Raw genomic sequence first — 15,244 nt, 5'->3', positions numbered from 1 at the left:
TGACCTCAGAACACTGAAGAGCGGCTTTAGACCTGACTGACCTCAAAACAGTGAAGATTGGCTTTAGACCTGACTGACCTCAGAACAGTGAAGAGCGGCTTTAGACCTGACTGACCTCAGAACAGTGAAGAGCGGCTTTAGACCTGACTGACCTCAGAACAGTGAAGAGCGGCTTTAGACCTGACTGACCTCAGAACAGTGAAGAGCGGCTTTAGACCTGACTGACCTCAGAACAGTGAAGAGCGGCTTTAGACCTGACTGACCTCAGAACAGTGAAGAGCGGCCTGACTGACCTCAGAACAGTGAAGAGCGGCTTTAGACCTGACTGACCTCAGAACAGTGAAGAGCGGCTTTAGACCTGACTGACCTCAGAACAGTAAAGTGTGGCTTTAGACCTGACTGACCTCAGAACAGTGAAGAGCGGCTTTAGACCTGACTGACCTCAGAACAGTAAAGAGCGGCTTTAGACCTGACTGACCTCAGAACAGTGAAGAGCGGCTTTAGACCTGACTGACCTCAGAACAGTGAAGAGCGGCTTTAGACCTGACTGACCTCAGAACAGTGAAGAGCGGCTTTAGACCTGACTGACCTCAGAACAGTAAAGAGCGGCTTTAGACCTGACTGACCTCAGAACAGTGAAGAGCGGCTTTAGACCTGACTGACCTCAGAACACTGAAGAGCAGCTTTAGACCTGACTGACCTCAGAACAGTGAAGTGAGGCTTTAGACCTGACTGACCTCAGAACAGTAAAGTGTGGCTTTAGACCTGACTGACCTCAGAACAGTGAAGAGCGGCTTTAGACCTGACTGACCTCAGAACAGTGAAGAGCGGCTTTAGACCTGACTGACCTCAGAACACTGAAGAGCAGCTTTAGACCTGACTGACCTCAGAACAGTGAAGTGCGGCTTTAGACCTGACTGACCTCAGAACAGTAAAGTGTGGCTTTAGACCTGACTGACCTCAGAACAGTGAAGAGCGGCTTTAGACCTGACTGACCTCAGAACAGTGAAGAGCGGCTTTAGACCTGACTGACCTCAGAACAGTGAAGTGAGGCTTTAGACCTGACTGACCTCAGAACAGTAAAGTGTGGCTTTAGACCTGACTGACCTCAGAACAGTGAAGAGCGGCTTTAGACCTGACTGACCTCAGAACAGTGAAGAGCAGCTTTAGATCTGACTGACCTCAGAACAGTGAAGTGAGGCTTTAGACCTGACTGACCTTAGAACAGTAAAGTTTGGCTTTAGACCTCACTGACCTCAGAACAGTGAAGAGCGGCTTTAGACCTGACTGACCTCAGAACAGTGAAGAGCAGCTTTAGACCTGACTGACCTCAGAACAGTGAAGAGCAGCTTTAGACCTGACTGACCTCAGAACAGTGAAGAGCGGCTTTAGACCTGACTGACCTCAGAACAGTGAAGAGTGGCTTTAGACCTGACTGACCTCAGAACAGTGAAGAGTGGCTTTAGACCTGACTGACCTCAGAACAGTGAAGAGTAGCTTTAGACCTGACTGACCTCAGAACAGTGAAGAGCAGCTTTAGACCTGACTGACCTCAGAACAGTGAAGAGCGGCTTTAGACCTGACTGACCTCAGAACAGTAAAGTGCGGCTTTAGACCTGACTGACCTCAGAACAGTGAAGAGCAGCTTTAGACCTGACTGACCTCAGAACACAGTGAAGAGCAGCTTTAGACCTGACTGACCTCAGAACAGTGAAGAGCAGCTTTAGACCTGACTGACCTCAGAACAGTGAAGAGCGGCTTTAGACCTGACTGACCTCAGAACAGTGAAGAGTGGCTTTAGACCTGACTGACCTCAGAACAGTGAAGAGTAGCTTTAGACCTGACTGACCTCAGAACAGTGAAGAGCAGCTTTAGACCTGACTGACCTCAGAAGATTAGATTAGATTAGATTCAACTTTATTGTCATTACACAAGTACAAGTACAAGGCAACGAAATGCAGTTTAGGTCTAACCAGAAGTGCAATAGCAGCAAGTGCAGGATATACAATGGATGCGTAAGTGCAGGACATGGATATGTACTGAATATGTATAAATATGTATAAATAGAGAGACGTTATTACTATAAACAGAACTGAATTTACAGGTGAATATGTACAGTGAATAAATATACAGATGGCTATTACTATAAAAAGAATTTACAGGTGAATATGTACTATGAATACAATATACAGATGGCTATTACTATAATCAGAATTTTACAGATAGAGGTATACAATAATATGTTAGGCTAATATGAGGAATAGCAGTGGATTAGGGTAGTGCAATAAATTATGGACAGAGCTATCCGGAAAAAAAAGTGTAAAGTGCAGTGGAAAGTGGTTGCATATTACATTTAGAAGTACAGTGCAAAAATGCAAATGTAAACATTGGTACTATAAATACAGTCAGCAGTGCAAATGAGCATAATCCAGTTAAGATATGGCAGTGTAAGATGCATATGTAAACAGTTGTTACTGTGATAAACAGTCGGTAGTGCAAATAACAAAGTGAAGGTGGATGTGAGGTAGGAGAGTTATCAGTATATGAGGGAAGTGGATCAGCGGGGGTTGGAGTTCAGTAAGGAGACAGCTCTGGGGAAAAAACTGTTCTTTAGTCTGCTGGTCCTGGTCCGGTGGATCCTGAAACGCCTGCCGGAGGGCAGGAGAGAAAACAGTCTGTGGGCTGGGTGAGAGGAGTCCTTGAGGATGCTGCGAGCTCGATGCAGACAGCGTTTCCTCTGGATGTGCTCGATGGCAGGCAGTGGAGTCCCTGTGATGCGCTGGGCAGTTTTCACCACCCGCTGCAGTGCCTTGCGCTCCGCAACAGAGCAGCTCCCATACCACACTGCCACACAGTTGGTCAGGATGCTTTCTATTGCGCAGCGGTAGAAGTTCACCAGGATAGCCGAGGAGAGCTGATTCTTCCTCAGTGTCCTCAGGAAGAAGAGGCGCTGGTGAGCCTTCTTGACCAGGCTGGAGGTGTTGGTCGTCCACGACATGTCCGCCGAGATGTGGATCCCCAGGAACTTGAAACTGGAGACACGCTCAACAGCCATTCCATTGATGTGGATGGTGTCGTGTGTGCCTCTTGACTCCTTCCTGAAGTCCACGATGAGCTCCTTCGTTTTGGTGGTGTTGAGGAGCAGGTTATTATCAGCGCACCATGTGGCCAGGTGCTGGATCTCTTCCCTGTAGGCAGTCTCATCGTTGTTGCTGATGAGACCGATCACCGTTGTGTCGTCCGCAAACTTGACGATAGAATTAGATCCATACACAGGCTTGCAGTCGGCGGTGAAGAGGGAGTAGAGAAACGGGCTTAGCACACAGCCCTGTGGTACACCAGTGTTAAGAGTGATGGATGTGGAGCAGGTGGATCCTGAACGAACATTCTGGGGTCTGTCAGTTAGGAAGTCCAAAATCCAGTTACACATTGAAGTGTTGATGCCCAGGTCTCCAAGTTTAGCTATTAACTTGGATGGGATGACAGTGTTGAATGCTGAGCTGAAGTCAACAAACAGCATGCGTGCATACGTGTTCTTATGGTCCAGATGGGTGAGCACAGAGTGCAGTGCCATGGAAACGGCATCCTCTGTGCTCCTATTGCTGCGGTAGGCAAACTGGTGTGAGTCCAATGTGGATGGTATAGAGTCTTTTAGGTGTTCCAGGACCAGCCGCTCAAAGCACTTCATAACGATGGGTGTGAGTGCTACAGGGCGGTAGTCATTAGGGCACCTCGGGTTAGAGTGTTTCGGCACTGGCACAATGGAAGTGCGTTTAAAGCATGTCGGTACAGCTGCTTGGGCAAGAGACAGGTTGAAAATGTCTGTAAAAACCCCAGCGAGCTGCTCCGCACATGCCCTGAGAACACGTCCAGGGATGTTGTCTGGTCCAGCAGCCTTGTGTGCGCTGATCCGGCTCAGTGCCTTGCAGACATCTGTGGAGGAGAGTGTGATTGGTGGGTGGTCAGCTGAGGGTTTGAGCTTGGTGGCAGTTTCTCTGTTGTCTCTTTCAAAACGAGCATAAAAGTAATTTAGCTCGTTCAGGAAGTTGACATCAGTGGCTGCGGGGGTGGAGTGGGGGGGTTTGTAGTCACTGATGGCCTGGATGCCCTGCCACATGCGTCGAGGGTCAGAGTTGGAAAAGTGACCCTCTATCTTTAGCTTGTAGCAGTGCTTGGCCTTTTTGATGCCCCTCTTCAGGTTTGCCCTGGACGTACTGTAGGCTTGTGCATCACCTGATTTGAAGGCAGTATTGCGTGACTTCAGCAGGAGTCGCACTTCCCTGTTCATCCATGGCTTCTGATTAGGGTATGTGGTGATCTGTTTCTGGGTTGTAACACTGTCGATGGTGGTATTGATATGATCCAATACAGAGGAAGTGAATGAGTCAATGTCCGTGTGAGCGCCACTGGTGGCTTGAGAAGCAAACATACTCCAGTCTGTGTTTAGAAACCTTTCCTGGAGTGTGGAGTCTGCCCCCGCAGGCCACACCTTGATGGTCTTTACTGATGGCTTCACACGGTTGATGAGGGGTGAATATTTGGGTGATAGAAACAAAGAGAGGTGGTCTGACTGTCCCAGGTGGGGGAGGGGTGTCGCAACGTAAGCTCCAGCCATGTTTGTATATACATGGTCTAAGGTTTTGTTTCCTCTGGTGTGGCAGGAAACATGCTGGTGAAACTTGGGTAGCACTGACTTTAGGTTTGAATGATTAAAGTCACCTGCAACAATAAACGCAGCTTCCGGGTGATCAGTCTGTTGTTTACTGATGGCTGCGTGAAGTTCTTTCATAGCAAGCTTGGCATCAGCATCCGGGGGAATATAGGCTGCAGTGATAATAGTGGAGGTGAACTCCCGCGGTAGATAAAACGGTCTACATTTAACCATGAGAAACTCCAGGTTAGCTGAACAATGACTCCCAACAATAGCAGAGTTTGTGCACCAAGCTTTGTTAATATAAATGCACAATCCACCCCCTCTGCTCTTCCCGGAGCCATCTAGTGTTCTATCCGCCCGGAGTGTGTGGCGTCCCGCTAGCTCAATAGCGGTGTCCGGTATTCCGCTGTTTAACCAGGTTTCAGTGAAGATTAGGACGTTACAGTTCAAAAGTTTCTTACTGTGTGTAATGCTGAGTCGAATCTCCTCCATTTTGTTCACTAGCGATCGTACATTGGCAAGGAAAATGCTGGGTAAAGAGAGCCGGTAAGGAGTTAGCCTTAGCTTAGCTCTTAGACCTCCACGCTTACCCCGTCTTTGTTTACGATCACAGCGCCGCCTTCTAGCACTTCCGCCCGGCCGGGCAGAGCGCATCGCCTCGGGCGTCCTAGCGATCTCAGGAAGGAGTTGAAGATTGTCCATAAAACTGTCGGAAATTCGCAAACCAATATCCAAAAGCTCACAGCGGGTGTACGATGTAAAAGCACAACTGTTCTGTACGAACAGACCCGAGATGAACAAGAACAGTGAAGAGCGGCTTTAGACCTGACTGACCTCAGAACAGTGAAGTGCGGCTTTAGACCTGACTGACCTCAGAACAGTGAAGAGCAGCTTTAGACCTGACTGACCTCAGAACAGTGAAGAGCGGCTTTAGACCTGACTGACCTCAGAACAGTGAAGATTGGCTTTAGACCTGACTGACCTCAAAACAGTGAAGATTGGCTTTAGACCTGACTGACCTCAGAACAGTGAAGAGCGGCTTTAGATCTGACTGACCTCAGAACAGTGAAGAGCGGCTTTAGACCTGACTGACCTCAGAACAGTAAAGTGTGGCTTTAGACCTGACTGACCTCAGAACAGTGAAGAGCGGCTTTAGACCTGACTGACCTCAGAACAGTGAAGAGTGGCTTTAGACCTGACTGACCTCAGAACAGTGAAGAGTAGCTTTAGACCTGACTGACCTCAGAACAGTGAAGAGCAGCTTTAGACCTGACTGACCTCAGAACAGTGAAGAGCGGCTTTAGACCTGACTGACCTCAGAACAGTGAAGTGCGGCTTTAGACCTGACTGACCTCAGAACAGTGAAGAGCAGCTTTAGACCTGACTGACCTCAGAACAGTGAAGAGCGGCTTTAGACCTGACTGACCTCAGAACAGTGAAGATTGGCTTTAGACCTGACTGACCTCAAAACAGTGAAGATTGGCTTTAGACCTGATTGACCTCAGAACAGTGAAGAGCGGCTTTAGATCTGACTGACCTCAGAACAGTGAAGAGCGGCTTTAGACCTGACTGACCTCAGAACAGTAAAGTGTGGCTTTAGACCTGACTGACCTCAGAACAGTGAAGAGCGGCTTTAGACCTGACTGACCTCAGAACAGTGAAGAGCGGCTTTAGACCTGACTGACCTCAGAACAGTGAAGAGCGGCTTTAGACCTGACTGACCTCAGAACAGTGAAGAGTGGCTTTAGACCTGACTGACCTCAGAACAGTGAAGAGCGGCTTTAGACCTGATTGACCTCAGAACAGTGAAGAGCAGCTTTAGACCTGACTGACCTCAGAACAGTGAAGTGAGGTTTTAGACCTGACTGACCTCAGAACAGTGAAGAGTGGCTTTAGACCTGACTGACCTCAGAACAGTGAAGTGAGGCTTTAGACCTGACTGACCTCAGAACAGTGAAGAGCGGCTTTAGACCTGATTGACCTCAGAACAGTGAAGAGCAGCTTTAGACCTGATTGACCTCAGAACAGTGAAGAGCAGCTTTAGACCTGACTGACCTCAGAACAGTGAAGTGAGGCTTTAGACCTGATTGACCTCAGAACAGTGAAGAGCGGCTTTAGACCTGATTGACCTCAGAACAGTGAAGAGCAGCTTTAGACCTGACTGACCTCAGAACAGTGAAGTGAGGCTTTAGACCTGACTGACCTCAGAACAGTGAAGAGCGGCTTTAGACCTGATTGACCTCAGAACAGTGAAGAGCAGCTTTAGACCTGACTGACCTCAGAACAGTGAAGAGCGGCTTTAGACCTGATTGACCTCAGAACAGTGAAGAGCGGCTTTAGATCTGACTGACCTCAGAACAGTGAAGAGCGGCTTTAGACCTGACAGACCTCAGAACAGTGAAGAGTGGCTTTAGACCTGACTGACCACAGAACAGTGAAGAGCGGCTTTAGACCTGACTGATCTCAGAACAGTGAAGAGCAGCTTTAGACCTGACTGACCTCAGAACACTGAAGTGCGGCTTTAGACCTGACTGACCTCAGAACAGTGAAGAGCGGCTTTAGACCTGACTGACCTCAGAACAGTGAAGAGCAGCTTTAGACCTGACTGACCTCAGAACAGTGAAGAGCGGCTTTAGACCTGACTGACCTCAGAACAGTGAAGAGCGGCTTTAGACCTGACTGACCTCAGAACAGTGAAGAGCGGCTTTAGACCTGACTGACCTCAGAACAGTGAAGTGCGGCTTTAGACCTGACTGACCTCAGAACAGTGAAGAGCAGCTTTAGATCTGACTGACCTCAGAACAGTGAAGAGCAGCTTTAGACCTGACTGACCTCAGAACAGTGAAGAGCGGCTTTAGACCTGACTGACCTCAGAACAGTGAAGAGCGGCTTTAGACCGGACCTCAGAACAGTGAAGAGCGGCTTTAGACCTGACTGACCTCAGAACAGTAAAGTGTGGCTTTAGACCTGACTGACCTCAGAACAGTGAAGAGCGGCTTTAGACCTGACTGACCTCAGAACAGTGAAGTGTGGCTTTAGACCTGACTGACCTCAGAACAGTGAAGAGCGGCTTTAGACCTGACTGACCTCAGAACAGTGAAGAGCGGCTTTAGACCTGACTGACCTCAGAACAGTAAAGTGTGGCTTTAGACCTGACTGACCTCAGAACAGTGAAGAGCGGCTTTAGACCTGACTGACCTCAGAACAGTGAAGTGCGGCTTTAGACCTGACTGACCTCAGAACAGTGAAGTGCGGCTTTAGACCTGACTGACCTCAGAACAGTGAAGAGCGGCTTTAGACCTGACTGACCTCAGAACAGTGAAGAGCGGCTTTAGACCTGACTGACCTCAGAACAGTGAAGTGTGGCTTTAGACCTGACTGACCTCAGAACAGTGAAGAGCGGCTTTAGACCTGACTGACCTCAGAACAGTAAAGAGCGGCTTTAGACCTGACTGACCTCAGAACAGTGAAGAGCGGCTTTAGACCTGACTGACCTCAGAACAGTGAAGAGCGGCTTTAGACCTGACTGACCTCAGAACAGTGAAGAGCGGCTTTAGACCTGACTGACCTCAGAACAGTGACGAGCGGCTTTAGACCTGACTGACCTCAGAACAGTGACGAGCGGCTTTAGACCTGACTGACCTCAGAACAGTGAAGATTGGCTTTAGACCTGACTGACCTCAGAACAGTGAAGTGCGGCTTTAGACCTGACTGACCTCAGAACAGTGACGAGCGGCTTTAGACCTGACTGACCTCAGAACAGTGAAGAGCAGCTTTAGACCTGACTGACCTCAGAACAGTGAAGAGCGGCTTTAGACCTGACTGACCTCAGAACAGTGAAGATTGGCTTTAGACCTGACTGACCTCAGAACAGTGAAGTGCGGCTTTAGACCTGACTGACCTCAGAACAGTGAAGAGCGGCTTTAGACCTGACTGACCTCAGAACAGTGACGAGCGGCTTTAGACCTGACTGACCTCAGAACAGTGAAGAGCGGCTTTAGACCTGACTGACCTCAGAACAGTGAAGAGCGGCTTTAGACCTGACTGACCTCAGAACAGTGAAGAGCGGCTTTAGACCTGACTGACCTCAGAACAGTGAAGTGCGGTGCTCCGTCTCTGCAGCTGCTCGCCGTCTCTTCGTTCAGATTCACTAGCTCCTCCCACTCCTCCGTCAGCTGTTGCCAGGGGCAACGGAACGGCGCCAAGCAACCATGTTTGATGTAGTTGGTGCGTTTTGATGGAGGACGCCTGAAAGCAGCGGAAAGTGATTCTCTATTTTATCACGGAAACTGTGCAAAAAACCAACAACAACATCTCTCAACTCCTCTCCCACCTTTTGAACTTCTCTAGAAGTTGCGCCTCCTGCTCGGACTGGAAGCGCTCTCCTGCAGGGCAGTCTGGGTAATCGTGAGGGAAGTGAGGCTGACCCATGAACTGGGAGTGTTTGATGCTCATGTGGTGGCCACCAACACGAACACCACGATATACCTGCAGAACAACATGAGCGCTTTAAACACACTGATCGTCATGAGCGCTTTAAAAAACACACTGATCGTCATGAGCGCTTTAAACACACTGATCGTCATGAGCGCTTTAAACACACTGATCGTCATGAGCGCTCACAATTCTCAATATAATATTGAACCGTTCGGTACGGCATTCACGGTTCAATACGCGCTTGTGAAATGCGGTTTTTCGGTTTTGCATTGAATTAATTATTTTTCTGCAAATTCTATCATTTACCTCCATCCCAATACTGAACAACGCGACATACATTCACATCACACGTTAGTGGTGGAGTTATACTCACGGAACACTAGAGTTATTCACAATCATGAAAGTTCATTATTTGCATGTGTTTTAAAGCCTTGCCGGTTCATTCGCTAACCCTATGACCCTAACCCTAACCCGCTTTTCAGAGCGCGCGCACTAAACGCCTGTCAAACACGTGAATACTGAACTAAGTAGTCGTCTTACTGCGCTAATACTGTCAAATACACTCAAGGTTAACATAAACACAGTCGGTTATGTCTAAAGTGAAAGTAAAATCGCAATCGTGTCTGTATATTAGATGTGTAGAGGTCTTAAATTGACAACAGCGCAGCCTATAGTGAACACGCGGTCCTTAAAGGGACAGTTCACCTCTAAAATTGTCATTATTTACTCACTAATATTGTTTCAAACCTGTATTCATTTCTCGATAACAGAATTTTCATTTTTGAACGAACTATTCCTTTAATGTTAATACAACAACAAAAGACAAAGAGAAAATCACTCACTGCTCTTGACTGAAAAACAAAAACAGTAGCTTTAATAAGAATCAATGTATATTTTATAGTGACGTCTATGTAGTGTTTTATTTTTACATTTATTCATTTAATTTCATACTTAAATGCTGCTGTACAGCTCTGAGCTGCCAGTGTAAATCTTTATATATATATTTATTTTATATTATACAATTCACTAGGAATGTGTACAAGGTTTTTTTTTTTAAAGTAAAGTTTAAAGTTTAAGTAAGGTTTTTCAATTCTTTTAAGTAAAATAAAGAAAGATAAAATAAAATATTTTTTCTCCTTAACCTCTTGCTGTTCCTGTCGCCTAAGAATAGAATAGCAAAAAACCGAACCGAAAACCGTGGTTAAAAACCGAGGTATGTATTGAACCGTGGACTAACTGTATTGTTGCATCCCTACTGATCGTCATGAGCGCTTTAAACACACTGATCGTCATGAGCGCTTTAAACACACTAGGAGAACACGCTTCCAGATCTGAGGTCAGAAACACTGGTAAGTCCTGTTTTACATTTCAAACATTTCATGCTTTAAAAGCGACACAAGAGCTCATTGTTGAGCTGTTAAAGCTGCACTATGTAAGATTTTCTCAGTCAAATATCCGCACACCACTAGGCCAGTGTTATACATGTTGTTCAGTTGAGTACTCAAAATCCCAAATATTTCCAACTATGTGTAAATCGTGAGATGCTATTTTACCCGAGGAACCGTGACGAGTGAGGGCGTGGCCTGTCAATGACATCATATCCGCGTTCCCCTCAGTTTGCGGTTTTATTCTGAGAGAAATATAGTCGTACGTTGATCTGCCATTCGCGGGTCTTTAATGCGGATACTCTCCTCATGTGTTTGCAGTTTAAATATAATGATGTATTTAAAAGTTAATAGCCAAACGTATCATTACCAAAGTTCTCAATGCGGCTGCAGGTGAAATATAATGTGGATAACACTGAATAAATATCTTTTTGTCAGGTTAAATACTGATAATTGATCACTCTAAACCTCACTTAAAAGTCGGACATCCGCCATGTTTGTAGTTTTTTAACACATTTTATTCGCGTTTGTAGTTCTAATGGAATCCTCGTCCATCTCGCAATGGGTTGTGGGTAATATTAGCCGTTAGAGTGCGCATCGATCTGCACTTCGGATTCTGACCGGAAAAAGTAGACAATCCGGGTATCTTTGGAATACTCTTTTCAACACACTACGATTTGGGACGGACTAATTCTATTTTCGAATACTATTTAGTCCGGATAATATGCGAATTGGGACGCAGCACATGATTTATTCTCCGTCAGGTCATCCTGTATATGACATTCTTCTATACACTAATATATATACAGTAACACTTTACTTTGAGGCTCTGCTCTGGAGATTAGAACTAAATAAAAAAACTTGGGTGTGATATTTGACAAAAATGTATCATTTGACCCTCATGTCCAAAATACAGTCAAAAAATCTTTTTTTCACCTCAGAAACATTGCAAACCTACGCCCCATGCTATCTGTTTCTGTTGCGGGAATATTTATTAATACTTGCGTATTTTCTCGCATTGATTATTGCAATGCTCTTCTGGCTGGGGTCTCTAAAACTACCTTAAATAAATTACAGTCAGTGCAAAATTCGGCCGCTAGAATTCTCACACGCACCAGGACTAGCGAACACATCCCTCCAGTTTTAGAGTCGCTGCACTGGCTTCCTGTCAGGTTTCGGATTGATTTTAAAATTCTCATGCTGACTTACAAGGCCCTTCACGGCTTGGCGCCTCAATACTTATCCGAACTTTTAACTGTTTACACGCCTTGACGTGATCTCCGCTCCTCTGATGCGGGCCTTTCAGTTGTTCCTTCTCCCCGTCTGCTCTATGGGTGACCGGGCCTTCTCCACTTGTGCGCCTAAACTCTGGAATTCTCTTCCGATGATGATCACAGGCGGATTAGTGTAAATCTGATGGCTCTGAAAGGCCTCCATTGGCTCAATGCACTTTACACTCTCAAGACCCTTAAAAGACACTAAAGACGTCGTTACAAAGTAGGGCTGGGCGATATATCGCATGACATTGTTAGGCGCATCTCGTCAGTAAAGCCGGTTCCTTGATTAGTAGTAAATCGCCATCACCTGCTTTCAGATAGAGCGGCATTTACTACACAGAGCCGTAGTTCACTGACAAACTGAGCCATATCGCATTAATTATCGCAGGTGATACGCCTGCGATAATTAATGCGATATGGCTCAGCTTGTCAGTGAACTACGGCTCTGTGTAGTAAATGCCGCTCTATCTGAAATGTGTTCGCTAGTCCTGGTGCGTGTGAGAATTCTAGCAGCCGAATTTTGCACTGACTGTAATTTATTTAAGGTAGTTTTAGAGACCCCAGCCAGAAGAGCATTGCAATAATCAATGCGAGAAAATACGCAAGTATTAATCAATTTTCCCGCAACAGAAACAGATAGCATGGGGCGTAGTTTTGCAATGTTTCTGAGGTGAAAAAAAGATTTTTTTGACTGTATTTTGGACATGAGGGTCAAATGATACATTTTTGTCAAATATCACACCCAAGTTTTTTTATTTAGTTCTAATCTCCAGAGCAGAGCCTCAAAGTAAAGTGTTACTATATATATTAGTGTATAGAAGAATGTCATATACAGGATGACCTGACGGAGAATAAATCATGTGCTGCGTCCCAATTCGCATATTATCCGGACTAAATAGTATTCGAAAATAGAATTAGTCCGTCTCAAATCGTAGTGTGTTGAAAAGAGTATTCCAAAGATACCCGGATTGTCTACTTTTTCCGGTCAGAATCCGAAGTGCAGATCGATGCGCACTCTAACGGCTAATATTACCCACAACCCATTGCGAGATGGACGAGGATTCCATTAGAACTACAAACGCAAATAAAATGTGTTAAAAAATTGCGAGATTTACTACTAATCAAGGAACCGGCTTTACTGACGAGATGCGCCTAACAATGTCATGCGATATATCGCCCAGCCCTATTACAAAGTCCATCTCACTACAGTGGTTCAACAATAACTTTATGAAGCCACGAGAAAAGTTTCTGTGCGCAAAAAAACCCTAAATAACGACTTATATAGTGATGACGATTTCAAAACACGGCCTCATGAAGCTTCGAAGCGTTATGAATCAATGAGTCGATTCAGCGGTTTGAATCGCCAAATTTCAGCAGTTTGGCGGTTTGACACGCGATCCGAATCATGAATTGACTCACTGATTCATAACGCTTCGAAGCTTCATGAGGCCGTGTTTTGAAATCGTCATCACTATGTAAGTCGTTATTTAGGGTTTTTTTGCGCACAAAAACTATTCTCGTCACTCCATAAAGTTATTGTAGAACCGCTGTAGTGAGATGGACTTTGTAACGACGTCTTTAGTGCCTTTTAAGGGTCTTGAGAGTGTAAAGTTGAGCAAATGAAGGCTTTTATGAGCCATCAGATTTCAACTAAAATATCTTTATTTGTGTCTGAAGATGAACGGAGGTCTGACGGGTGAGTAATTAATGACAGAATTTTCATTTTTGGGTGAACTAACCCTTTAAAACACATTTTTTCAGAATGGTTTTTATATGATTTTTATTCTTGAAATGTTTGTTTTTGTTTTTTTGTGTGTTATATGTATCTTGTGCTTTTTATCTGTCTATGCTTGTAAAGCGCTTTGAGATTCTCTTTTTAAAGGCGCTATATAAAATAAAGATTATTATTACTTGAAGGGGTGTGCTTAAGACTGACATGACACACGTCAAGCGCTTTCCTCCGCTCATGAGTGTGTGTAGCGGAAGTGGCGACTGTGGCATAATAAAAGTCCCGCTGCTCGCGAGGCGTGTGTTGTGTTCATCTCATTAACACTCGCTCCTGCTTCAGACTACAGGAACGCTAATAATCACATCAACATGAGTTCTGCCCGAGTCCTGTCCCCATTCTGAGCTGAAGACCACATGTCCCAAGAGTCTGTGCTCAAACGTGACATCATTAAACTACGCCTGTGTTTTGAACAGGCGACCTTACATAGTGCAGCTTTAAGACTGAACTGTACAAAATTACTGCAATATAAAACATTGCCTCTCTCTGAAGTGTGTTCTGCGGTCAGCGTGTGTGTGACCGAGCCCAGCGTTGGGTCAGTCCATCTCAAGAGCACTATATTCACTTCTCCTCTTCGAGTGATTACCTCTATATATCGGTATCGCAAAACCACCGGTTATTTAATTTGACTTTAAAGGGATAGTTCACCCAAAAATGAAGATTAGCCCATAATTTACTCTCCCTCAGTTACTCATCCGAGGTGTGTATGACATTCTTCTTTCAGACGAATAAAATCTGAGTTATATTACAAAAGTCCAGGCTAATCCAAGCTTTATAATGGCAGTAATAGTTGCTCTGTTTCTGAAGTCCATAAAAAGTGCATCTGTGCATCATATAACTGCTCCAGCGGCTCTGGGGTGTTAATAAAGGCCTTCTGAAGCGAATCAACGCGTTTGTGTAAGAAAAATATCCATATTTAAAACTTTATCAAGTAAACTTTCGGCCTCCGCCTTCCTTGTTCAATTTGTGGAAGTGTTGAAAGTTCCCCTGCGGATGGAAAGACTAACGCGACCAGGTCATGACGTCACGAACACTTCTGGAGTTTCACTTTCAACATTCAACACTTTTCCACAGAAGGCGGAGGCCGAAAGTTTACTTGATAAAGTTTTAAATATGGATATTTTTCTTACACAAACGCGTTGATTCGCTTCATAAGGCCTTTATTAACACCCCAGAGCCGCTGGAGCAGTTATATGATGCACAGATGCACTTTTTATGGACTTCAAGAACAGAGCAACTATGAATCCAATTCTAATGCTTGGATTAGCCTGAACTTTAGTAATATAACTCAGATTTAATTCGTCTGAAAGAAGAATGTCACACACCTAGGATGACTTGAGGGTGAGTAAATCATGGGCTAATGTTCATTTTTGGGTGAACTATTGCTTTCGTCCAGCAGACGTCTGTGTGTCCTTCTCCAGTCCCGGCTGAAAGTGCTCCACTGCCCCCTAGTGGTGACCGGCCCCTGCTTGAGAAACACTGACCTCACTGACAATCACACACGATTACTGTAAAACACTTTATTATTTATGCCTGCATAACATCTGCTCCTCAAAGCATGAATGAGGGCTTTCCCAGTCCAGCAGAGCCACACCGGTCAACACTTCAGCTCCGCCGCTCAGAGAAATACACCTTCTGCAACACTACACCCGTACTGAGGTTAGACATCAGGAAAATGATCACGCAATCTCCACTGGGCCACTGG

General features: G+C 45.5%; 1 protein-coding gene across 1 annotated transcript in view; it reads right to left on the bottom strand.

The window, feature by feature from the left end:
- The window catches only part of pop1 (POP1 homolog, ribonuclease P/MRP subunit), a 54,942-nt gene that overhangs the window by 8,830 nt on the left and 30,868 nt on the right, over nt 1–15,244 (bottom strand). The window contains exons 14-15 of the mRNA XM_079836405.1: nt 8,988–9,142; nt 8,741–8,902 (exon numbers count right to left, since the gene is read on the bottom strand). Coding sequence (XP_079692531.1) covers nt 8,741–8,902; nt 8,988–9,142 — 317 coding nt within the window. The remainder of the gene's footprint in view (nt 1–8,740; nt 8,903–8,987; nt 9,143–15,244) is intronic.

Source organism: Gobio gobio, assembly GCF_949357685.1.
Source record: "Gobio gobio genome assembly, chromosome: 15".
Lineage (NCBI taxonomy): Eukaryota > Metazoa > Chordata > Actinopteri > Cypriniformes > Gobionidae > Gobio > Gobio gobio.
The sequence above is the reverse complement of the archived record's forward strand: the minus strand, read 5'-3'. Positions and strand labels throughout refer to the sequence as shown.